The sequence below is a fragment of the Wyeomyia smithii genome, chromosome 2 (genome assembly GCF_029784165.1).
Source record: "Wyeomyia smithii strain HCP4-BCI-WySm-NY-G18 chromosome 2, ASM2978416v1, whole genome shotgun sequence".
NCBI classification, from domain to species: domain Eukaryota; kingdom Metazoa; phylum Arthropoda; class Insecta; order Diptera; family Culicidae; genus Wyeomyia; species Wyeomyia smithii.
The window spans coordinates 250,027,600-250,055,013 of record NC_073695.1 but is presented as its reverse complement, the minus strand read 5'-3'; the positions used below and the strand labels follow the sequence as shown (position 1 = coordinate 250,055,013).

Sequence of the window (27,414 nt, the reverse complement as noted above, 5' to 3'; positions counted from 1 at the left end):
ATTTGGTCTTTGGACGACATCCTGATTCTGAAAATATGCATGTTGTAGCGAACAATTTTCACAGATTTCCAGAAACCGGAAGTCGCCATCTTGAATTTCAAAATGCCGTCGAACACCGAGGTCCGATTTCTAAGCGTCAGCTGAAAGTTATCGAATTCAATCAAAAAGTTCCCAAATTACACGAAAAACCTCTTTCTACAGGGTTTGCTCGTCCGCCTTTCCAATACGTCTATGACCACCTGCTTTATAAAAGGAACTCGTAGGCCATTTTTTGTGAAAACTCGTTTAGGCATTCAGGGGTTTTTAGGCGTCTGATCTGGCATCATTTTCTGGATCGGTCGGTGTGAAAAATGATTAACAATTTCAGTCACTTTTGATCGCTCGAAAGATGTTTTTAACAATTCTGTTTTTCATTACAGAACCTTTATGCAAAGTGCTAAGTGACTGCCTTTTAAAATGTTTGAAGACAATACTAAAATTATTTGATTTTACACGTTTTTATGTTCTTTTGACCCTAATTTGGGATCATTTTAATTCTGAACCTTTTTAAATTCCTGAAAACTTTTTTTTCACCAACTCTAAACCGACTTTTGACGTCCTCTTGGTTTTAGAAGTAAGTAAAAGCTTAATAGAACAGTTTGTCTTTTACATTACTTTTTAGTGAAATTTGGAACCACTTTCATTTTAAATTTTTCTATGATTTTAAACTTGATTTCAGATTGCACTTTCTAGAGACTTCAAACATCCATGATATTAGTTTCTCTTTTTGTCATTTTCTATACTTCAGAGACTAGCTTTGTTCTACAATTTCGAGCCTAACTTCAAAATATTTTCTATTTTGATTCGTTCTGACCTTCAAAAGCCTTTTTCTGTGATTTTAAAATTTACTGAGGTTTACTTTTTATTTTTGGGACTGTTCTATAAACGTTTTTCTACAATTCATAGCGTGATTTGTAATTATTTTATTTTTGTATTTTTAGCAGGTCTCGAGACACTTACGAAAACAGATACCAGGTGAACCATTCGATTTAATAGACCAAATTTCTAAAGTCTTTCGTCACAATCCGCTAGTATTCACCTTTTTCGACTCCGTGTGTGGTCTCCCCATGCCCGTGGAAATTTCTCCGAAAAATTTCTCCCCGCATTGTAGAACCCAAGGCACCGGAGCTGAACGCGTGAATATGTGAAGACCGGGTGGCGGTACAGTAACCGGCCGCAAAATCAACCACTATGAGAGCGACTGTATTAACCACAAAGTGAGACCTAGTGTGGACAGGAAAGGAGCCAGCCAGACAGGTAAATTTTTTATCATTTTAACAAGCCCGAAACCAGATAATTATACGATCGACGATAAAGCGAGAGATATATGAGCCAGTGGATTTCGCAAGTTTTATTCGCATATTTTATGGCTTGAAGCGGCGGATTGATTTCAGTCTTTCCCTTACCGGTTGATCGACGATCGTAAACGTTGCCTATATGCAGAATTTTGTTTAAAATTTCAATTTGGTTTCATCTTTAGTCCCATCCTGATTTGCGACTCCCGCAGCAGCATTCGAGCGTCGACTGTTGAGCGACCCTGATTGATGACCAACTCGTTATTCCAAAGTGATTGAGCCGGGAAACAGCACGAGCTCTTGCCAGCGCACGCTAAGAAGGAAACGACAACTTTCGCAACGGCTTGACAGGACGATTGGTCCAGTCCCAGTCCCAGCCTCAGCCACTCTCGAAGGTAGACGGAACAAAAAATCACTTTGCATAAACATAAACACAACCATGCAACTGAACCCAAGCGAGAGAGCGAAAAAGAGGGCTGGAGGAGGGCAATTTGATGCCCCGCAAACCCACGCCGATCAGTTGTCCCAGACCCAGGAACCACGTCAGTAAGCAGCAGGAGCAGCGTGTAAAGTCGATAACACAAACAAGGCATAAAAGTTGATACTCGTTCGTTTCGGTACCCAGCGTGGTTTTCCCCTTCTTCCCGGCGATTTGTTGTCGCTTCGTTGTGGAACCAACAGGCGAAGGTGGGCCGCCGGGTGTCGTAGAAGGCGGGACGAAACCAGTCAGCCAACTTGTTAGCCATTCAAGCTGCTGCAGCTGCTCCGGTGGTGGCTGCCTGGTTAGCTGCTTTGGCCACCAGCTTACGATGGGGAGCGAAGGTGTCCGAGTGGAAAAACGATTGACCCCAAGATGATGTGAACATGTATGCATAGAGGGTATAATACTACATAGAGGCTAACCGGGGAAAAACACAACCGGTGTGAAATTAGCATCAGCACGGCTGACTCTGGACCACTGTGGTCACGGGATGCGATTTTCTTGTCGACATCGATAGGTTTGATTGGATAACTAACTATTCACTAGCAAATGTATCATTATAGATCTTAATCTAGTTGTAATCTCCCGTTTTGCATTTAAGATAATTATGTATTGCTTCGCATGATGAAAGTTGATCGCGTGTGCAACTTAGCAAGCAAAGTGCAGCAGAGTGACAAAAAGTAATCACAGCAAGATGTCGGGTCGGATTCGAAATTTCACTCAACTAGTAACTCTTGTGGTCTTGAACCTTAATACATTAACACAAGTTATCCATCATTAGTGAGCAAACATTACTGGCGTCCTGGCGGTTAACTTGCATGATAAAGAAGAGCATTATTAAGATCTACTAACTTATCTCACAATAATATCTCAATGGAGTGTTTGGAGCAAACGCGATACGAATCTTCACTTAAAATTAATTAGGTATTCAAGAACCATCATAACCGAAATATTTTCCGACTTTTTCGAGAATTATTCAACTGTTTTCAGGTTTTCCCGTATAAAAAAACCTAACCAAATTCGTCCAGGGTGTTCCAAGTGTTAACATTCAGTTTTTTGTTCGTTTGGCTACAAAAAAATTCACAATCCATTGAAATTTTCACTTTTTTCTAGCACAAATAAACACGCAAATGAATCTTTAAATTAATAGCATATAATTGGTTGTTCCTCAAGCGTCCAGCCGAATCGAATCACGCAGTCTCACGCATCCCGACGATTCCAAATAGGCCACGCCTTTCGACGTTTTTATTAACCTCATCCATCAAGCAGGATTTCGCACTGTGAGGGCCCATATTTTGTATCATCTGGCACCCCATTCAAATTTTGTTAATACGTACACGCACAACCGAGGGCATGCTCGTTGTTTACTAGACCCCTTCCTCGGAGACATTCTAGAGCTATGAGTTCGAGCAATGAGCCGACGAACAGGAAATTCGTACTAGCTGGGCGGTGGCGGCGTGATGAACAAGTTATAAAGATACAGTTTGTTTTCTTCAATTTTCTGATTATAAAGTAAACAAGCCGAGAAACGAGCGGTTCCTTTTTGATTGATCCACCCGAGCTGCGGGATTGCTCCGCAATGGAAATTACGGTGCACGTACGCTTTTCGGCTTTTCCGCATCGTTGATGCAGCAGCAGCAGCCGCCACCGGCCACCGGTCGTCCCGCCCCATGTTTCGGTTTCAACACCGAACCTAATGGGAAGAACGTTTCCATGACGTGCGTGCCCCGATCGAGTATACAGATTGGTACGCGTAGCACGGAATGACCAGCAACATCTGAGCGATTCGACGAAACCAGAAATGTTCTGCTTCTGCGCATGCCCCCAGCATCGACAGCCGACGAATCTCCTCCCCTCTTCGGGACATTTAGTAATGGTTGGGCTGTAATGGCAAAATTGATGTTGAGGCTTTCAGGATAATTTATCATATAGCAGTCATGCGCATACAAGCGCTACTCCGCTGGCGAATTCCCTCCTATAATCATTGAAACTTTGTCCATCATCGCTCTAACCGCTTTCGATATTGTTCCGCGATTGGCTTAAACAAGTATCTTTGGTTTTCAACCATACTTATTTGAAGCTCATGATATCTTTCCGTTTTAACACGAAAAACCGAATACTCTTTTTTGATTGAAGATTGCGAAATGAACTTTAACTGCTTCCAGTGAATTTTCGGATAGTGAAAAATTTAAACTTGAAAATTCAAGTTCTTATATGTTTACTTATTTGTTATACCGATAAATTACAAGGTGAACAATTGATAATTGCAAAAACGAATAGCCCGAAAGTAAAAACTGTAGGTTTCTCTTAAATCTCTATAAAAAAAATTTGAACAAGAAAACAATTAAAAATATTTTTCAAACGATTTGCGATACGATGACCCAAAAATAATTATGGTGAATATCCAAAAAATAACTCTAAACACAGAAATTGAAAGTATCATAAAAGAAGAAAATAAACTTAAAAAAAAGAAAATAAAGGTGCACTATTATGAAAATACGGGGAATGTCAAAAATTGCAGTGATGATATTTTAATACTTGAAGTTATAAATAGAATATAACAATATTAAAAGAATTATTATAATTATAAATAACAATATAAACAACAATAATAAAAAAATAAATATATAACAATATTAAAACACTGAACGTCGCCGGAAGAAAAGAGCGTTCGCGGAAAAGTTTTGCACGAATACTTCCAGAATAAAAATCTGTCGCATCGTGGCATCGGAAAAAGTTGGGAATCGCGAGTTCCACGATTTCTGGTACCTACCGTAAAACGATTCAGAAGGTCAGATTTGAAACCAAAGTCCGGAAAAAAGTCGCCCGTAAAGTAGCAAGGATCACAAGCACGTAGTTGTGGCCTTCAACCAAAAACCAAACGCAGCCATTCGAGATGTGACAGAAAACTGCATCTGCAAAAGACTGTCATGCAGAATACCAAAACTCGAGCTGAATTCATACGTTCAAGGTTTAAAAAGCCCCAAACCATGACAAGAAATAGAATACGGTCGCAAAAAGCCATGCTCGGAAAAACCAAAAGCTGACGAAACCACACTGCGTAATGGACGACGAGACTTTTTTTAAGGCGGATTTCGAACAAATTCCAGGAAACCTCCATTTAATTGCCAAGAATATGTTTGAATGTTATTAGGTTTGAAGGTTATTAGGAAGGAGCGTCTTCTGAAACATCCTAAAGTATTTGAATATAAATGCAAAAATAAATATTTAAATGATGGCAAAACTAACCATAACTGTTTTTTTCTGCACCCTGAAAATTTGATGATAATCGGATGAAAACCTGAGTTTTGGGAATTAATTGTGTGTTTGAGTGTGGATTTTAACCTGTACACCTTTTGATGCAGATGAAAAAATGAAAGATAGGTTAAGTTGAAAATGATAGAAATGAAGCGAATTCAAAAAGAAAAAATCATAAAAACACTGTCAAAAATATAAACATTAGTGGTTTTCTTTTTTGTAGAATTTAACTTTCGGTGAATTGTACACGCAAAAGTTGGATGGTGCGAAACCAGTACAAAATTGTGCGTTTTTAGCGCAATTGTTGATGTAATTCGGAACCAGTACAATGATTGCGTGTTGGGCATAACGCAATTAATGCTCTAGCGTTTCTCCAATGTATTTGGCAGCTCCAAACTACTACACCCAAACAGTTTCAACTGGTATCAAGCAGCATTGCAAAGCGAGCGAGAAGCAAAACCTTTCTCCTCCTTTCTGCTTGAGGACAAGACATATGCTACGCTTTTCAAGTCTCTTGCACACACGCTTTCAAAATACTTTTTCTTCTTCATGCATTCCTCTGAGTAGTAGCAAGCACGCACCGACAGTATGAGTGAGACTAACAACACTGGCATCTAGTATGAACAGCACGGGTGTCTCGCTCATTTCGTAAAGCGACGAGACATCGTCCTGCGCGTCGCAACCCGAACCGAAAAAGAAGCGAAAGAGCAACCTCCAAATAATATGTGACGTATCTAGCCTCGTCGCACGGACATGGAAAATCTACGACCAAGAGAGAAAGAGCACTCGATGTGAGAAATAAAGTGTCGGTATATGATACATATTCTGATTTCAATCAATGTCAATGTATTCGCAGTACAACTGTTGCGTTATGCGTTTCACACATTTATTGTGCGATTTCTGTGCAACATTTGTGCGAATCGGGAAGACACAATGATTGTACAAGACTTCAACTTTTGCGTGTAAATACAAAAATTTAAAATTATTGGACATCTAGTGAAATCAAGGTGAAATCAAACAAATCGCATTCCTCCTGAAATCTGCTACTTATCGCGTTGATGGGATTATTTGAACCATATCTCGTATTCTTAGTTGCTGCAATTGCATGACTTGCCTAGGCCTAAGAACTCGTGTGGGTGCAAGTAGCATATGACTCAACAATTCAGTACTGTCGATGTCAGCTTTAAGTATTTTGGTCCAAAAATTGCTTGACTGATCACATGTCTACTATGAAGTTGTTCGATACTGAGCAATCCACACCGAATTTCTCATGGCGGGAGATTTAGTGGATCACGCCAGTTTACGTTACGTTGCACCGACTTAATTCGCGTATTTCAAACCGCTTCGTAGGGACATCACGTAATATCAGCATATATCAGGATTGGTCGCACTAAAGAGCAAAATAAAGCTAGCAAACATGTAGGATCGTAGAAATCTTCGGCAATTTTCATAATGAATCCTAACTGCCGATCAGCTTTGTCAATTATTGCCGACAAGTGGGACTTAATAGGTAATCCAACAAAACACCTCAATCCTTGATTTTGTAATTTAATGTAATGGGTTGTTTACTTCTTCGAAATGTTATCACGAAACATTTTGCAAAACTCAGTTTTAAAAAAATTACAGTGCACTAATGTTCTTATCTATTAGTTTCTGCAATTCTCTACTGTCAGCTTCAATTCGTACCACAAGATATATTTTCAAATCAACGGCATAAATGAGTATACCAATATTATGCAGAAGAATTACTAAGTCGTTAATAAAGAGTGTAAACAGCAGGGGTCGTAAGTTGCTTCCTTGAGGCACATCGGTTGATCGATTAGGCGATTGAAGATTGTTTGAAGAGACGGGACCAGAGAGGCGTAACATCTCTTGTATACGCATGAGGGTACATTATCCGGGCCAAGTTTGCATGATGGCTTGAGTTTTTGTATCGCAGACTCAACCATTAAATCTGATATTTTTAAAAAGGTCAAAATCGATAGCGTTCCTGCGAACTCCATTGGTAGCAGCAACAGTTTCTGTTGACGTTGGGACACGACCCACGATAACACTTTCAAAATGTTGCGAAAATAGATCGTACTTTTTTGTGTAAAGTTAGCTGATACTTTTCCTAAATGCATAATTGTGGGAGGCCACACTCTTGCATTTTAAGGTCATAAAACTCCATAACCTTTTGGGATAAGGTCGGAGATTATCCTGTTTTTTTTTCTTACATAACGCTTATACAAAAAGCGATTGTATCTACAATAGATTCGACTAGCTTCATCAACTTGACGATTAAGGAATGGGGATTTTTGGTGGCTATAAAGTTTCGAGAGCATGGAGCGTTTTGACAAAGTTTAATGAGACGGGAATTGGACAAAGTTGGCGCGTTTGAGTGATACAATACAGTAGAATTCGGTTGAAGTTCTCGGTGGCATTGTCGACATCGTCGCGTTCTGACCAATCAACCTGCTCAAGCAGTAGATTCAGAGCATTATAATCACCACGCAGAAAATCAAGTGCATCATAATCGTAAACTTCTTTATATAACGGAGATGGTAGACGGGACACGGAGTAAGTTGAGGCTGGATGGTATCGATCAATAGGAGCAATTTGTTCTTGATCAGCTTGTCGGCACCGTTTGTCATACTCATACTTGAAAAAAGAGATCCATAGTATCAAAAAAAAACTATTCGTACAATTTGTTGACGTTTTAGACTACATGATATTTCGACCATCTCCAGAAAATAAATTTTTCCTCGTGTTCCCTTCGGCGTTTTGCCTTTCTCCTAGAAAGGTATAGCAATCACTGGCAAAACCGAAAGTATAAAGGAGCTCCAAAAGGCCGAATGGCATATATCACTCGACTCAGCTCGACGAGCTGAGCATTTTCTGTATATGTGTGTGTGCAACTTTTTACTCTCACTCATTTTTCTCATAGATGGCCATTAGAACAAAATTGGTTTCAAATGAACGGGCTACCTGAAATACCCTAAACTTTTGAATTTTATAGAGATTTAACTTGAGGTTCGAATGTTATGGAAAGAAACGTTTTCTTGAAGACTGTTTTATCTCACTCATGTTTCTCAGAGATGGCTGAACCGATTTTCATAAAATCAGTGTCAAATGGAGGGTCTAGTTGCCCCAGAGGACCCTATTGATTTGTTTTGCAATCGGACTATTACTTTGCCTGTTATGTTTAAAAATGTGAAATCCAGCTATGAAAAGAACCATATTCCGAAGAATACTTAAACTCGCTTACTTTTCTCAGAGATGGCTGACCCGATTTCCACAAAATTAGTGTAAAATGAAAAGTCCAGTTGCTTCATAACACCCTATTGAATTTTACGTTGATCGGACTGTAACTTCGTCTGTAATGTATGGAAATGTGAAAATTATGAAACTTCATTATCTCAGAAACTACACAATCGATTTGAACAATTTTGCTATCAGATGAACGGGCTAGTTAAGGGTTAACTGATGAACTATGGTTAACACGTTGTTTCAAAGTTTGCCCTATACGTTCCCATTTTATTTGATTCTAATCGAACTTAAGCAACCTTTATGTATTAAATTGTAAAAACAACGAAAGTCTATTATCTCAAAGATTACACGACTTACATAACATAACTATTGTCATACGAACGAGTTATCTCTCAATCTTACAAACAACAAACTTCATAACAATTTGATATGTGGTTCAAAAGTTATGGAAAGAAAAGAAATTTAAAGACTATTTTAAACTATAGCTGCTTTGATCAATATATGTGGCCTCAAAATAGTTTAAATATGGTATCGCATTATTTGAACGTTCCCGGTATCGCTCGTGATTCACTTGTTCGAAATTAAGAGTCATTTCTTTTATTTCGCTATTTTTTAACCACTAACATTACGTCATATTGTTTACTTCAATTACAGCATCAATATTTTAGAACCCAAAAAATGAATATAGCTTTATTGGATTGAAGCGTTCATGTGAATCTTTTTTTACAAATAATAAGTCTGGGTCTGACCGCTAGGTCGATTATATTGGGTTTTGTTTTCAGTAAAAAAAAACACCAGAGGGAACACCAGAGGAGGGGGGAGGAAACGACGCTTGCTGACTGTACTGCACTTCATCAAAACAAGACACAAACAAGTTACATAACAAAACGTTAGGCCAAAGTACTGAAATAAGCAGAGTCTTATTTACTTTTGAAAAGGCTCTCAGACTGAAGGTGAAGAAAAATTCGTACGAACCGTAACGCTTCCAGTTACAAGCTTACTCGAAATGCGTATTGATACGCTTCAGCAATGCCGTGCTGCTCCAAATTTCAGCAGCGCTGAAAGAAAACTGTATACAGAGGCCAATTTTAGTCTCCTCCCACCAAGCGGCTCAATGGTCTAGGGGTATGATTCTCGCTTTGGGTGCGAGAGGTCCCGGGTTCAAATCCCGGTTGAGCCCAAATACTTTTTTGGTGTTTGATCAGAAAAAAACTCTAATAAAAATCAAATCAAATCAAAATCAGAAAAAAACTAACACCAGCAGTTAACAGGTGAGACAGCCAATAGATAAATTAGTCAGTTTTAAGTTCTAAAGGAGGATACCACCTTGAAAAGTTATAAGTTTTCTCAAGAATTTTTTCATATCAAAAACCAACAGCAAGTAACATATTTTGTTTGTAGTTTATAGGTTTTTTGTTACAAAATAAAAATGTATAACAGTTTAAGTCCAAACGGGTTGCAACTTAACTTGAGTTCACCTTGTCCTGTAATGCGTGTGGGTAGAGGTAGAGGTTGAAGGAAATTGAAAATAGACTTAAAAAATTATGAGATGGCAAAACTTGACTTGATTATAACGATTAAACAAAAAAAAACTAATTAAGCTAATTAAAATATCCTACGTATGTGCTTTCAATATATAACATTAAAGCCTAAAAAATGTGTTAATATGATTAAAAACAAGAGTAGTTTTGATTTTTGAAAACTTCAAAACATATAGTGAAGTTATAGGGCTAGGTTAGTCTTACAGCTACATAGAACATAGAAAAGTATTCTATTCATTTGAAATGGAATGGAAAAATCGATTTTTTGACTCTGCAATGATTAACTCTTAAAATCACACCCCTAACAACATAGCCACTACAAAATCAAAATTGTTCCATACCATTGCCATATTTCCCCAATCGATGGCGAATTGAACAGCCGGAGAAGAAGCTCGGTACGAATCGTGGCTCGTTAGTATGCACAAGTAGCAGCGAAGTTGACGATCGATCCAGACCGAAAAGACCAAGAACGTTTCGTGATTTTGCGCGAGCTGCGCTGGTATTGTGCACCGAGGAAAAAAAGGGCTTGGAGAAAGAGGCTGCCTTCACGGCACGATCGAATTATTCTCTGAATATTTCTTATTCTTGTAACAATACGGTTCGATCGCGTGCAATGCAGCGCGGTTCCACATGTCGTGCCGCCCACCGCCCCCTCTGCGGTACATTTCGGCGGAGAAGACGATCGATCGCAACGTCATGCCTTTGTGTTTTATCGGTAAGAAGAGAAAGCCGATCTTGTTGACGTTATGAGATTTTTGATGCTGCTCAAAACGGGTTCCGTGTTTTGAGATGATTGGGAAAAAATGTTCCTCCTGGTACACACAGAAAAGATTATGTCGCATTATACTTAACTTGGGCCAAACGAAGCATGATCAGGCAAAAAAAAATCACGTACGGAAGGCGAAAAACAAATCGATAGAACAAAGCAGCAAGGCAGCAACTTTCCTCACGCCGAATATGGAAAGACAATCGAGGGAAAAACGAAGCAAGAATCAGACCAAATCCGGCTGGTGGGAGCCAAAAGTGAAACTCGAAAGAAGTAATAAGAACACATTACTAAAATTGCGTTCTTCCCAAAATAAAGAAGACAGCTGACAGAGAGAGAGACAGAGAAACCTAAAATCTTATAACAAGGCACTGATCGTTTTATTTATTTTTTGCCCCTCGTTCGCTGCTCTACAGGGAACTCCCGATCTCCCTTTCGACGTTTTTCTTCTTCAAGACAAAAAAACGCACACGCATCAGATATCTCTTCCTGACGACTACAAAAGTGAGTGAAGAGGGTGTTGCAACGACTGAAACGGGCACGGCAGTAAAATGATGGCGAGGACGATCATCTCGCTCGCTCGCTCGCTCGCAAGCAAAAATTGATTGATATCCACAGATAAATGGTTCATCATTAGTCATTTACAAATTTCCACCAACCCGCACTGCTCTCCCTGCTCTCTTGTGGTGACCTTGCTGCTAGAAAAAGTTCGCCGAGCCGAGTTGAATGTGTGTTGCGTAAGTTGAAGATCGCTCAGAAAATAATATTTTTTTTTTTGTATTATAAATTAACATATAGAGTTCAGGCCAAATGGTACGAATATTACATGGAAAACTTCGTCGAAGTAAAAGAGAGAGAAGAAAAAATTAACAACTGATCCTTTGTCGATCGAGAGATTCAATATGTTTGCCTGCTGGTAGAAGATATGGCTTCCGATTACCGCCGCAGACAGAACAACCGAGATTTCTTCGCTCGACAGCACGACTATCTCTAGTCATCGTCATAAATTATATATGGTCATGGTTTGGCTTGTTGACTTGTCCTTCACGTGGACTGGTTTCGAAACGATTTGACCTCGACGGGTATTGTGTTCGGTTATTGCTTGCTGAGCTCGTGTGGAAAATCTTATATGTAGTTTTAAACTTTACTATTTCACTCGTAACAACGACTATAGACATTCTTGATTAATTACGACAAGCATGGTAAGAATCGCATGAATGCTTTAACTTATTGAATATTTTAATCGACATAGAAAAAACTTCAATAGATGATGTTAAATTTTCCGGAATAGTAAAAAATGCAGTAGGTATATATTTCGAACGCTCGAAAACTTTCATTATAGGAAAAAAAAAACTGATTTCACCAAAAAGGCCTTTTTAGCACAAGCATCTCTAGTGCCTATAGATTCCCCAACCCATTTTTCTGTTTTCCTGTCGCAAATATTGTTCCTCTTTGGCGATTTCCATAATCGTGGCTGTGAAAAAAATATAATATACTCTACATTATCGTTTTTTTTTTGCATGCACGGCTATGCTTAACTGTTGTTGTTGTTGCTGCTGTCGTTCGTGACCGCCACTTCAAAAAAAAAATAATATTGCTGTTGCCTTTTCGTGCCCACGATCGCGGGTTGCGAACGAGAATAGGCACACAAAAAATAAATTCACATTTAAGTGGATTATCGTTGTCTCAAATCGATTAATAATGCAAACAGGCAAATAGAGGATCGCGCGAAAACAAATAAAAGATTGCGATCTCGCGTGAGCACGCCAATACAGAGTATAAACCGGCCCATATGGAGTGTCAAAACAGCGCTCGCGGGGTAGATAAATGTTTGGCCAACAATAACAACACCGATACAGCGTAATTTCGGACCCGAGTTTGTAATCCGATAAATCGTGCAAGGACACCCTCGATAACGCTGTACCACGAAGTGCCAAGCCAATGACTACCGAAAAAAAAAACAATCTCGGGAATTTTAATCTCCGAAAGCAATTTCGTAGCTGTCAAATAAATTTTCTCTCCAAGAAATGATCGACCACGCGCTTCTGCGACAGTCAAAGCTACGGGCGCGGAAAAAGGTGTCATAAAGAATGACCATTAAGATAAACAGACTGACACTCTCCTCTAGCGGTTTCTGGTGCGAAATATGCGATAGATCTTACTGAACACAGTCGCCACACCCGCGAAAATATATTTAAAGAAAAAAAAACTTGCCAAGATTCCAAAGCTGTCTCTGTAATCAAGCCGAACCTCACCGAAACGTGAAGGTGATACTGGCGGCAAGAGCGACGAAAGCGACGGAGATTAATCTTCCACTAATAATAAAAACGACATTCAGCTGACCATGCGCCGTGTGCGGCACACTTTAGCACCGAGTGCGACCTCACTGCCGGTACAGGAAAAAAAAAATCACCGCTAATTATTTAAACAATTTCAATCTAAATTGTTTGCGGGCATTCCAATGGCACCGGGTTGCGGTCGTTTGCTACTGTGACAGTTCTTCAAATGTTCGTATTTGTCATTAGCGTTCAACAGGACATCTTCGCACCTTGGGAGATCGAGGCGCTAAGCATTCGGAGCATTTATTGTGTCACGTATTCTGAAAGACCAGGGCCGGTAGGAAAGTCAAAACTTCGCGTACAGTACAGACTTCCAGACTCATCGTGTGGAACGAAGTGGAATATAACAACACCGTAGAGACAGCAGCAGCGGGCATCGAAAATCGAAGAAACAGGAATTTCTCGACAAGGCCATTCACTCTTCACCACGACCGGCGATGAAAACAACGTACGAATCTCAAGTGGAGAGAACGAAGTTTAACTCCAGGCAAACCGAAAAAAAAATCTAGAAGTACCAGAAGAACGAAGCAAGAAACCGAGAAAATGAAGAATAATGAGTAACATAACAAGACAAGTTAAGTGATGATGATCATACTTTTATTTCGCGCATAATATATAATACAGCACACGATCGTTGCTCCGTCGTCGTCGCTGGAGCCGATCGGTGGTTGGCCGGCTCTCGGTGGCCGTGTGTTCCAGCGGGCTGCTGCTGCTGACTGTGTATCGTTGTGTGCAGCAAGCAAGCAGTTCACGGTTTTCGTGGTATGAGTTTACCGATAGTTGGACGCTGGATGGATAGCGTGGCCAGCAGCACGATTGGCTTAATGCCTTATCGTTCGCTTGCGGTCTCTGAATTTTAGTTCGGACCTAACCACTCAGTGTATTGTTTATTATTTATGGATTTATTACAAGTGATGATGTGCCTCGTTCGTTGCGTAACAATTTTCTGGTTAATTTTGCGAGGGAATGAAACCGTATAATTAGTAGCAAGCCGCTTGGATAACTAAAAGAAGCCCTCGATACGCACAGCAGTGAGAGGGTGGCAGGCAGTGGACCCAGTTGAGAATCGAAGAGTTTTGCGATTTGTCGTCGACCATTCGCGAACATTTATAGTATCATTCGAGAAACGATTTTTTTCCAAGCTGTAAGAGACCGATTGACGATTTTTAAATTATTTGCCAATCTGTTTTATTGAACTTTTCGGTTTCCTTGATTTCACTCCTGCAGTGGAAAAATTTCAAGGAGAAACTCTTTACAAGCCAACCTTATGAACTGATTGCAAAAAATAAATGTGTTTCATTGAAAACCATACAGGGTTGCCCCAAATAATCCCACCGCTGTCACCAGAATGTAGTGCAATCTCGGAAAAAGGTGTGATAACTCGCGAAAGAAACACCGAAGTCCCGGACACGTTAAACTTCTGCGTGAAATTGCTCCTCGTAGAAAATTAATTTCGTTTAGTATAATCACCTTGACGCTAGCCCTAGAGTAAATCTGCGACACAAAATTTCCCCTCGCGAAACCACTGTCTATCTTTTTTATTCTACCGGCTTTCCTCGACCCGTCTCTGTTCTAGAGCTTAAGTCCAAAGCGGCTACTCTCCTGCTCTACTGCTCCCCTTAATCCCAAACTAAACCTGTAACTCACCGCCGCTCAGGTGACGACAAGTTACACGTTGTACGGGGCAGCTTACCACTTTCACAGGAAGACTTGGCTTCCACTGTAAGCAAGGTACTGACCTACCCACGAACCGGCTAATGGTTGTGTGTACGTGTACTGTTCGTTTATGGTAAGAATCCGGTAGAAGGCAGGCTTCTTGCCGGGTTTTTATCGCGTCATCTGATGCAATTTTCTGTTCTATATGCCGAGTTCCAAAACCCATGCCCATTAGAGTGGCAATTTTTGCAACAACATGCTATTTCGATGAGCGCCGGGCGGAAAAAGTTTCCTTTTTACTCCAATAATCAACCATGAAAATTTGAAGTTGATCCGAGGTCATTTAATGGACCCACAAAACGCTTATATTTTAAAAATAGATTTTCATACGAATTGCTGGTTTTTTATCTCTTTTTGCAGTTTTTTGCCTTTGTTTCTAAAAATAGTTGTGTATTTTGCGTAGAAATACTCTTTAATCATAAAAATCTATCATAAGGGACATTCGCTTTTGACATATCGGAGAATTTTGACAATTTTGAATACCTCCTACCCTCAACTAACGCAATTTAGCATGGGGGCCACGCGCAGTCGAACGCTTCGATGAATACCTCCCTCCTCTGAGTACCATTGAGATGCCATTTGGATACGACCATCACAGATTTTGCTCATAGTTGGGGGAATTATTCATCTACTGTCTCTTTGGAAAAATCCCAATTTTGGTGTCGATTGGAATACTCCCCGCTCTGTAGGATCCCCCTCTTCATTGCAAAGTCATGAAATTTTTGTCAAAAATCTCTTTTTCCTTTTTCTTACAATTCATAGACGTAAGATGTCCGAAAAATATTGATAGATGATTTTTGCAGAAAATAAACCAAGGAATCCAGAAAAAAATATAAGTTTTGACTGTAAGTGTAGCCAGATAAATTATTTTTATATTTGAAAACTAATTTTAAATTTTCGGCAAATGCAGCCATTTTTATTTTAAATTTGATAATTTCATCGTGTTTCTTGGAAAATTTTACGTAAGAAGCAACTATCATCCCGAGGTAATATGAGCCAATCTCGAGATATAACAATTTTACGAAAATAGTTGTAAATTTCGTAATTAATTTATTTTATAATTTATGGCCCTAAGGTAAGGCACCCGAAAAATAGTGATAGGTGAATTTTGAAGAAAATAAACCAAGGAATCCAGAAAAAATACTGTTTTTGACCGGAAGTGTTTCCAGATGGATTATTTTTGTATTTTAAAATTAAATTTGCATTTTTCGGCCAATGCAGCTTATTTTATTTTAAATTTGGTGGTTTCATCGTATTTCTCGGAAAATTTTACGTAAGAAGCACTTCAACCCCGTGGTAATATGAGCCAATCTCGAGATATAACATTTTTACGAAAAATTAATTACGAAATTCAAAATTATTTTCGTAAAAAAGCTACAATCATTATTTTTTTTTTTCAAGTTTGAGTTCTAGGGCAAAACCTGTGTTTACCATTGTTATTAAAGAAGAGGTAAAAGACTGTGTTAGATATTAGTGGAGGTATATGTCGTACTTCAATCGATCGCACTCTACCAAAAAGGGAAGGAAGCAGGCACAATAAAAATAAAAAAAAAACGAGTCGTCCTAACAGTATTCGAAATCCAAATTTGGTGAAGGCGATTCGCGAACGAATTCATCGAAATTCTTGCCGGTCGGCGAACACAATCCAAAATATATTCAAAGAAGATTTGAGATTCAGACCTTACAAAAAATATAAAATGCACGGACTTCCAGGAGTAAATTAAAGTAAATAACTCGATGTCGAGAGCTTCGCCGCTGACACGGTGATTCTCTTTTGGATGAAAAAAAAATCGTGTTGCGGTAAAGTCTTAATGCCCAGAATGATAGAATCTATGCAGCATCATTTCAAGATAGCTCTTTATCATTCCAAGCGGTTTTACTATTTCAAAATCATATATCCGTGACAAGCTTGGTGCGAAGTTAATTTGCTGGATTTCAACTTTGAGGAATTGTGGCCAGCTTGTTCATAAGATGTCAATTCATTTAATTTTTTTATTTGGGAAATGATACAGGAAAGATTCAAGAGCCGATGGGAGTTAAGAAATTTGAGACGATGTTGAAAAAATCACAAGGGTTGTATGCAAAGCCACGACCGCAAGGTTGACGTAGAACTACATAAGGTTGTTTGTTGCATTACTTGTATTGAATATGTTTGAAATGTTGTGCAAAACAGGAGTTGAAGTGCTACCGAATTTTAGTTTGCACATACATCACTGAACAGGAATGAAATAAACACTAGACAACGCAAACAAGTTTCAACAGTCTAAGTGCATGCAGATTAAAATAACTTTTTACTTTCAATTCCAGCACAAACCGAGAAAATATTCAATCTTCAATAATTTGTTTGTTGTCCGCATAAGGACTGTTGTTGTTCAATTTCATATCAGAAATAATGTTGATCGTGTGCTACCCCGACAGAGTAGATTAGGGCACTTCCTGATTTCAGTTTAAAGCTGTTTTTACACTGAAAATTTGACGCCCCATATACTTTGAAAGCCAGCATTTTCAAAAAGTTTATGTGTTGTCAAAATACGGCAACTTTTCATTAGAAGAAGTTCCGGCTAATGTATATATGCTGCTCGCTACTAAACAAAGGGGCCATCCACATACCACGTGGACAGATTTTTAACGATTTTGACTCCCCCTCCCCCTCCGTGAACACCTACCCATATAAATTCTAAAAAATTCAACTATTCAACTCAATATCGGATAAGATGCCGTTCACTTCGCGAATGAGGAATTCCTTGTGATAGATAACACGATGAAAAGCTGTTACACTCAAAACCAGACGGCTCATGTATTTTTAACGCCAGCGTGTGTTGTCAAAATGAGGCAACTTTTCATTGGATGCATTTACTAGTGCCCGCTATCACACAGAGACAGCATTTCACTAAAGGTAGTGCCCCACTGCATCAGCTGGCCCTGCTACTATCGTTGCTAAGACCCGCTGCAACTGCTGAGCTATCCGTTGCCATGCCACAGCTGTGGCCGCTATCCGCTGTCGTTGGAATCTGCTACACTGATAGTGCTGCTAACGGAGGACTGCTGTTGTTGCTGTCTAGAACTAATATGGACAGTTTTGGCTTACTTATAGGCCAAAAAGCACATTTCAAATTACTAGGTCTATAATTATATCGACCATGCTTGAGAAGCAATCATATAACGACTAATCAGAGGTCGAATTTTGCGTTTTGACAAGGCTTGACAATTTTCAATAGCACAATAGTTCGAATAACAAAATTACAATTTTCTGGGAGGAATCTTAGAAGATTTTCCAATCTATTGCTGCAAGAACGAAGAAAATCCTTTGAAATCTAACCGATTTATTAGTATTTCAAAATTGGACATATTTTTCCGGTTTTAGATTTTCATTTTACATCTGTATGTAGCCGAGCATGTAGTCAAACTTCCTGAGAGACGTAGTTCTACGTCAAAAAATATAGAACGAAATACCTGATCATGTGATGCGTGTGCTTGTAATGCTTTCCCAAAACGACTCCAGGCGATCATAAAGGCTAAAGGTGAACGAATTGAATTTTAATTTTATTTAAAACACTGTTTGACAAAACCGAAAAAAAGTTATCCTAAAGCTCAAAAAAGTTGTCATAAAATAATTATAGCTTTCTACTCACTCCTGTCAACTGCCTAGTAAATGCAGAAGTACCTCAAAAAACCACACGAACCTTGCCGGGTTCATCGCTTCTACGTTTGCTAACGGGAAAACTTAGTTAAATGCCTGGAAAAGTTCTCTATGCTAGGGGCATCAAAATTCATACGACTGGTTAAAAGCTATAATTTTTCATTTTTACAGTTTGAGCTCTAGAGCAAAAGCTGTGCTTAGCAGTGTAATTGTTGGTAAGAGTTTTTTGTGCGTTGTGTGTGTTTTCGGCTAAGCAGTCCTAATAAAGCAAAACGACCTTTGTTTTGTATTGTCGACGTTTCGTTACTAATCAGTGACATCTTCAGGGGCAACTGTAGTGGTTTATGGAAGAATTCATTCATGCAAATTAACGCAGGAAAAATACTGAAAAAAAGCTTTTGTGATCTTTACCTTATCCATTTTCTGAAACTAGAAATGAAAGATGGAAATATTTTTTTTGAAAGCACATTTGCCTTTAGATTCAATTTTTTTTTTCTTTCCGGGCATTACACGGAAGCAAAATGTGCTACTAATAAAAATAATTTGGATTCTGGCATCCTGGTTCTTCGACTTTTTCACAGCTATCCGAATTACCGACAATATGTTACAGAAAAATCATATCTCAACTTGGATTCTAGGCAGTGTTGCCACAGGTACAGATTTATCTGGAAGGGTACAGATTTTTTCGTTGTTTCTGGTACAGATTCTGTACGGTACAGATTACAGATTTTTGTCAAAAGATACAGATGAGTACAGATTTTGATTGAACTGCTATTTTTTTGCATCACTTGGAAAACAATACAAAAACTAACATTCCTGGAGAGCTCGATGCGAAGGACCAACCCGTGTTTTGATGCAACCGTTACTGTTGTCCTGCTTTCCTTCCCGAAACAGTTGAAAACAAATTCCAAATTCAATAAAAATATGTGTTTACATCATCAACTAAATGAAAAACTCGCAACTTCTGTCTGTAACTTTTTTAAGGTTAACAAAAGTAAACCTTCTATGCAACACAAATTTTACAGATTGGTACAGATTTTCGGAAGAAAAAGTACAGATGAAAAAGATTTTTACCCTCGTAGTACAGATGAAAATGTGGCAACACTGATTCTAGGATATACTGTTTTAAAATTTCAAACTTTTGAGGTTGCTACAGCGAATCGGAAAAAAAATAATTCAGGACTAAATCATTCGCCTAGGAAAACTGACGACTTACATTTTTAAACTTTTATTTTTGTTTCAATTTTTTCAATAAAAAATCCCCACTATACAGAGGATAGATTATTTATATTTTATTATATTTATTATATCGGGTTCGATTCCCGATCGAGTCGAGGATCTTTTCGAGCTGGAAATTCTGTTTACTCACCACTGGGGCACGGTGTATCGTTGTACTTATCCTACACATGCAAAATGTCCCTAAAAACAATATCCATAACGAATTCTCTCAACTAATCTAGTTGATCGAGACCGCTTTTAGCCCCAAGGCTAAGCGTGCGATATTGTTTTTGTTACCTACGTTCTTAACCATAAAATGTACAATGTGTAGACTAGAGAGTAAGCTTAACTGTAGAAGTTCTTTTAAATTGTTAGATTTAGGGGTGCATTTTTGAAGGGTTCAAAATGAGTCAAAAATAAACATTTTAAAGAGACGAAACCTAACTTCAAGCTCAGCAAATAAACGTGACAAGATAGTGAGCCTTGCTACCGTCAGAGGAAAAAGAAAATGATTATCGCAAAGAAAAATTGTTCCACCATGACCATTTACAAACCTGGAGGTGAGTTTGCGAAGAGCAGTAAATATTGCCCTGAAGAAGGTCACCGATGAAGCACGCTATAGCCAAGTTTCGTATATCCTTTAACAGCTTTAATCTAAACAACAGACATCGGCTTTTGTACCAGGGTATGTGGCGAGGATTTGTTCACCTGAGATGTCGTAAAGCGAAGAGAATAAATCTACACACTTAAAATGTATTGCCGGGTCTCGGTAGTTTTCGACGAGAACGGCACCACTGAGTGCTCACTTTTTTTTCGTAAATCTCGGTTCACCTAACTGAAAATTCGGCAAAAAATATCCGTGATCTCGGTAGTGATAGTGAAATTTCAGTTAACTTGAACCGAGATTAACGAAAAAATGTGACATCTGTCATTAGTTTTTCAACCGAGCACTCAGTGGTGTCGTTCTCGGCAAAAATCACCAAGACCCGGCAATCAATTTTAGGTGTGCACGTTGAACAGGCTCAATGCATTTCTTCCCATCCTGATTGTAGGGTGCCCAGAAATGAAATTTAATTGATTTTCAATTTTCCTGAGAGCAATCATTGTTCAAGCCGGTTTCGTCCGTGTAAATCGAGAAATTTGATTAAGGCTCGGAAAAATGGTCGTCTCTGAATTTCATAAAAAATGAAAAATTGTTTACATCGGGATTTGTTTTTCTCTGAATTAAAACTTCTTAGCTTAGCTTAGTTTGACTGACTGCACATATCAATTGTTGCTATTCCGTGATTGATCCGAATCAGTAAAATTGCACAATGAATCAAATTAATGGGGTTGGGAATGTTCGACCATTTTCATTGTACAAGTTTTAGTGACTCAATTCTTTGAAGGATCAATAACGACGCCGAGCACGTCATTGCAAACAGGAGGGAAAAGAGAAAGAATCTTAGTGTGATCCTTGCTGTTTGGAGACCGTGTTAACCTCTGCATCTCCCCAAAGGTCACAGGAAGGAGGTTTTCAGGATTCACCTTGATAAGTGATGCGATCATACATACACTTTATACTCGTCGCTATTAGACTATTACCGGCTTACTCTCCATTCAGTCGGCTAATTAGAGATGTTTCCTCTGAATTAAAACTAAGAAAAATGTTGTAATCAAGGATGGGAAAAGTCGCTTCGCAAAACAATTATTCGGGAATAGTATCTGAAGGGATTTTTCGAACCCAGTAAATCATCGTAATGAAACTTACGCTTCAAATTTGGTGAATGCAAGAGGTGTTTGAGCAAATCGCAAAAAAATATTATGATTTAATTTGAAAAATGCGGTAAAATTGTTGCTTTATTTTATCAATTGTCATCAAGAAAAAATAAAACGATATCAAATTCCGATTGAGTTTCGACTGAAAATCATTCAACCATTCGTTTATGATTTTACGACTCAAAAAACGTTTTAGACCCCAACTTGACGCACCCAATCTTCACAGTTCGTTTCTCAACAGATCGATTAGTCATTATTATGCGTTAAGCCCGTAAAAACTACCCGAAAACACTCTGGAAAGCGCCATTCCTCTACGCGCAACACATATTAACGACCGAGTGGGACATGTTTTATACGGCCAACGTGACTCGAAAATTGGACGGAACACGACTGACCAGAATGAGCAAACAGGCGCTCGATAATTTCTTCCCGCACCGCGACACGATGACGACCGGGCAAAATATCAAGATCCTGAAATGAAGCAGTAAACACACTACGCACTACAGTTTGTTTTTTTTTATCGTTAATCGTCCTAATGCCTCTTCCTTCAGTTGGGATGGGAAAGATAAACTTTACGGCAAAAGTTTATTTTTAATTTATTGAGCAATAAAGTCTTGCTTCTAATGGGATACAAGAAAAACGAAGGTTTTCGTTGTGTGGGTTTCAAGTGTGTGGTAGTTTGGTTAGTTTGGAATCATTACACAAAATCTAGCTCTACCAAAGGGTCCAGTTGCGTTACGTACACAATCTTTCTTATCTCATCGCCAATATCGGTTTTATCGGTCCCCTCACTGATAAGAGGGTCCGCGTCCACCCGGTGCTGCAGCGAATCCAGCACGTTTTATCGCCGGGTGGCATTCAGTAGCACTTCGTGCTATTTACAGAGCATAGGGTAATCTTTGGTCAGTAATCTGATCTACAGGGAAGCTTCATTCCGCTTATGAAGTGAAACTATATTATGCGATTTCTAATAATTTGTGTACTCAAACCCTTGTACTCAAAAATCGTATCGAATAGGCAGAAAATGAGGCCCAAGAAACATATAAAACACTTGTTTAGTCATAACTGAAATGCAAATGTAATGCAAAAGTACTCACCTAAACCATTCCGTGGCAGGAAGTCTGTCAGCAGTAGAACCACTATCAGGAGCCACCGTTGAACGCTCGTCGCGCTGTAGTCAGCCGGAAGTCCCAAAGCGAATGGTCGCGAGAAACGCGAAACAATTGGCCCGTAGGCCATCTCGGCATTCTCAGCACTGCCGCACCACTGTAGTAGATCGAACGATCATCGATGGCAAACCATCGGACCTTTCCGCACTGCTTAACTTTTCGATCGAGAGAAAAACAAAAAACAAACCTCCCTACCGTTTGTTCTGTTACCTGATTATAGAAACACGTAAAATTTCAAAACGCACTCAAATCTCAACACACTCTGCACAGCAGGTTTATCCTCTGTGTTTCTTTCCGTATATTATCCTAACCTGGAAAGTATTGCTTCGTACTGCGTGAGCGTGACTTGGACACAGCCTGCTGCTATCTCACTCACTTGTCAAGACAGAAATTATGAAAACACTCTTCTTCGAAACACGGCAGACGGAGATATGGTGTTGTGATACCGTCGCGATCTCCGTCGTCGTCTTCGTTTGCGTTGGCCGTCCGTTTTCTGGAGCTCTGGATTCTCTACCGCGCTCAGACTACCAAACTACATACACTTGATTGAGGATCACTTTAGGGTTTTTTGCCTGTTTCAGAACCTGCGTATAAAGCACACACACACCAACACCGACATTTTCTCTCTTTCGTCTGTTGTTGCTTGTGAAACTGTTGTCGCTTCGGATCCGATCTGGCTTTGGATTTGGTTGAGTTCGGGACCGTCTGTCGAATCTGTGTGGCGAGAAGTATCTGCAATGTGAATGGAGCAACCGAGAACGGTAGTGTGTTAGTGCAGAACTAGAATAAATAAATAATGATCGAAAACAAGAGGTCCGTCGGTCGTTGTCTGGTCTGCGCACACTGGATTTGTTTTCATTGGGACTGATCCAATTTTAAGAGCTAAATCTCGTTATCACGTCCGAAGTGGGTGTCATTTTGAGTTCTTCATTCCCTAATTTATCCTGCTAATGCTCCTTTACTGCTAGGATCAGCGTTGCCAGGTATCTAAAATTATCTAGATTATCCAGATTTTTGAAAATGTATCCAGATAGCAAGATTTGATATCCATTTATCCAGATTTTATAGCTAGGATAAAATTTAAAGTCAAAGTTTGGCCGACTGGACTTTCCAGCAATCTGGCAACCCATTCAAAGTTTTTGAAAACTATCATTAGAGAAAAAATCCTGTACACGACAATTTGAAATAGTAATGTTTGATTGGAACGAGTTTTGATGGTTTAATTAACTCGCTAGTGGCAGTCGTCTATATTTTAACTTCAAAACTATAATTAACTATTAACTCTCTATTATCTATTTGCTGAATTTGTTTTTAGTTAGGAAATATAGTTTGAAACCTAGATGAAGATACTCTAGCCGAAGCGAATAAAGAAGCTATATCCTCGGTACGAAATGCCCAGTTCGACGTGACTTGTGGATGAAATTGACATGAAAAATGTATGAAAATCATTTTTTTAATATGAAAAATGATGGATATCGTTTTCCAGGATTCCTTCAAGTACTGGTTGTATAAGTGCAGACTAGACTAGATTAAATGAAGATACACTAAGGTCGCTTTTTACGCGGTTTTTGTTTTACGCGGCTTTTTTTTACGCGGATTCCTTCACTCGGAATGCAAAATTAACGATGGTTTTTTTTACGCGGATTCCGGAATTTACGCGGTTTTTTTACGCGGATTCCGGAATTTACGCGTTTTTTCACGCGGCACGTATCCCCCGCGTTAAAAGCGACTTTGGTGTACTATGTTCGATCTAAACATTCAGTAGTTAAGAGTAGTAAGACGAAGTTGGTGGATCAACATGAAACAATTATCAAAATCATAGCAATATGTATTGAAATTGAAAAAAATTACTGACACCAATTCCAAAGGAGGACCGCGTAAAACTTTTGAGTTGAAAATATAACGAAGATAACCGTTCTAAAATATTTGAACCTCGTTTAAATATGATAGTGGTCAATCTAGGGACCAAAATTCAATATTTGAAATTTTCAGTATTTACACCAAAAATTGTGAATTTTGTTAAAAACTTATATATGATTACTTTTGACCTAAAACGGAAAACGTGATAGAAATGAGGTCGATATCTTATACCGTTTTTTGGTAATGAAAAAAGCAATCCGCGTAAAAAAGTCCTTACTGTAAGAAGTTTTAATCAAGCTTCACCTATATCCGCAAATGGCTGACATTGTTGAAGTTTTTTGTTATCACTTTTCTTTTGATTTTTTTTTTCTGCAACTCAACTGTTCAGTTTGGTGTGAAAGCTAATGTAACTAAATCCGTAAATTTGAACATAAAACTAAAACCCGTGTAAACAAACAATATCGCACGCAAGCCTGGGGGGCTTATGCGGTCTCGATCAACTAGATTAGTTGACAAAATTCGTTATCGATATTGTTTTTGGCACATTTTGCATGTGTAGGATAAGTACAACGATACACCGTGCCCCAGTGCTGAGTCGAGAAAATTTCCAGCTCGAAAAGATCCTCGACCTGATCGGGAATCGAACCCTATATCACAACCGTGTGGGAGAGCTAGCCGACCGACATCGCTAACCACAGAACCACGGGGACCACCAAAAAACCCGTGTATGCATAACAATAAAGCAGAAAGCTTTGTAAGTTTCATAAGTTACTTCAGAACCGTAACTTGACAATGACTCAGGATGAAATCATATAAAAGGAAAACAATAAACCATTTTTCTATACCTTTTCTCCTCAAAGAACTGCTTCCAAGCCCAGAAACAACTTGTAATATCCCACTGTGCACCGCAGGTTCTTTTCCATGAAAATAAAACTCAATAAGATATCACACACAACCAAACAGCAAAATTCTTTGAAAACAAGTCTTCAAACTGTGACGTACGTTGCACTTGGTAACTTACAACTAGCAGAACATTTTCTGCTAGTAATTACACTAAAAAATATGTCACTTGTTTGCGATTTTGATGTTTTTAAACTTCACAAATCTACAAATTAACTGCCATCACATCACACACATGTACGGTTTCTTCTGTCAGCCAGCAGCAATGTGCACGAGCAGACGAAGAAGGAACGGCACCGTGTTACACACCGCCACAACTCCCACCCGGTTCCAACCCACACTGATTTTTGGCTCATTCGGTCTTTAGTCCGTACGAACGTTCCGTGCGTCACACGAACACCACCGCAGATGTCACTATCGGCTTAAATGTACGCATCGTCGTAAGCAGCTTACTCGGTGGACTTGCGTTTATTTTTATTCTTCACACAGCTATGCTAGCCTTGCTCTGTTTAATTGTTGTTAAGAATATACACTTTCTTTGTAAACATTCACTGCGACACAAAAATAAAAAACAAGAACACTAAAGAAGATACCACAGAAGAGAAGTCACTCAAATTACGCGCGGAGCAACGGCAAATACGCGTGCAAACGACAGCACAGCTCAAACCCAACTTAGCTCTCTAGTCCAATCAGTTTGACTCTCTGCCGGTTGTTGTCTTTCCTATCGTAGTGGTGTTGGAGTGTTCTCTCCTTTTCCTCATATAAACTGATCAAAAACACCAGCGAACAACGGTAGTGGTAGTAGAGGTTTGTTTACAGGAACCGTTTCATTCGTGTGTTGGCGCTTCAGTTACGAGTTATTTATGTTACGGCATTTCATTCATCGACACTCGTGTGTATACGTTCAAAATGAATGGAAAAGCGAACGTATGCGTGTCGAAAATGGATTCATTCGCATTTACATCCCAATGAAAAAGATCTGATTAACACTCTTATTTGCACGCTTATTTTTTATTACTCTAAACTGAGTAAGATATCGCTCATTTTTGTTGTAAGTGCAAGTACCCGGGTCTACTACGAAAGGCCTAAACACGTAAGGCTGAAATCATGAAAGTCTAAAAACTACAAAAGGCTGAAAAACACGAAAGGCTGAATCACGAAAGGCTGAAAATCATTAGGCTAAAAATTCAAAAAGTTTCTTATCTTCGATTTCATCATTTGTATGAACTATTTGTCGCAGACAGACGTCCAAGCTGAGTTCCAAACTTGTGTAAAGTTTTTTGTAGTAGCAATCCGTAACCAGATAGCAGATAGCGCCTCGTGCACCAGCGAAAAAAAATTTATTGTAGCGATAAGGTCACCAGGCGGCGCTAGTGTACAAGTGATTTATAACGCAATTTACTTTGAAAATTTAAACGGAAATTTTGATCAATGTTGTTTTTGCTAGGACGTCTGTCTGTGTATTTGTGTTGATCATCAGAGTGTCGCTTACATTTGTATATTTTCATGCGATGATTACCGCCGAAAACCTTCCGGTCTATGAGATATTTCGATAAATATCTATGAGATATTTCAATATCTGCATTTCAATATAAGTTTATATAAAAACTTATATATAATGCAACACACCCGTGGCCTTTGGCCAACTCGATTGTCCGGGGTAAATGCTGTCCTAGGACGTAAACTAGGGGATCACCCCTATGTTTGGAACAGACCTAGGAAATCCAACAGATCAGTTGTTTTAGTGCACGTGGCCGCCGCTTCCAAAGGCGGGTCGGCTGCCGGCTCGGGCTGCGGGAGCAGTGTCGGCCTTGGTAGCCGCCACAGTCCCTTGCCCTCGATTATGTTGCAGAGCCGCATCAAGTATAACACCCAGGGTACGAGAATACGAATACCTATGGGTATGGGCATACGAATTGGTAGATTGCCTAGAGGTGGTGAGGTTTGGAGACTAGACCGTCGATTACAAGACTTCCAGCCTTTCGTACATTCAGCCTTTTGTGAATTCAGCCTTTTGTCCATTCAGCCTTTCGTATATGATACATACTTTTCACCCTTTCGAGTTTCAGCCTTTCGTGTTTCAGCCTTTTGAGTTTCAGCCTTTCGTTACTAACCCGAGGTACCCTAATTTGAGTTCTTTTACGATTACTCACTTTTGAGTAGCTTCCTCATGTCAAAAACTGAG

At 39.1% G+C, this 27,414-nt stretch overlaps 1 protein-coding gene and 1 non-coding gene across 2 annotated transcripts in view; one reads left to right on the top strand and one right to left on the bottom strand.

The window, feature by feature from the left end:
* LOC129722167 (low-density lipoprotein receptor-related protein 6) overlaps window positions 1-25,887 on the bottom strand; it is a 70,561-nt gene extending 44,674 nt beyond the window's left edge. Inside the window, exons 1-2 of the mRNA XM_055675437.1 lie at window positions 25,175-25,887; window positions 22,398-23,201 (exon numbers count right to left, since the gene is read on the bottom strand). Of these exons, the coding sequence (XP_055531412.1) occupies window positions 22,398-22,539 (142 nt within the window). The 5' untranslated portion in view covers window positions 22,540-23,201; window positions 25,175-25,887. The remainder of the gene's footprint in view (window positions 1-22,397; window positions 23,202-25,174) is intronic.
* Trnap-ugg (transfer RNA proline (anticodon UGG)) lies at window positions 9,431-9,502 on the top strand. Its single transcript has one exon. It is a non-coding gene; the product is annotated as a tRNA-Pro (tRNA).
* Window positions 25,888-27,414: the final 1,527 nt, after the last annotated feature.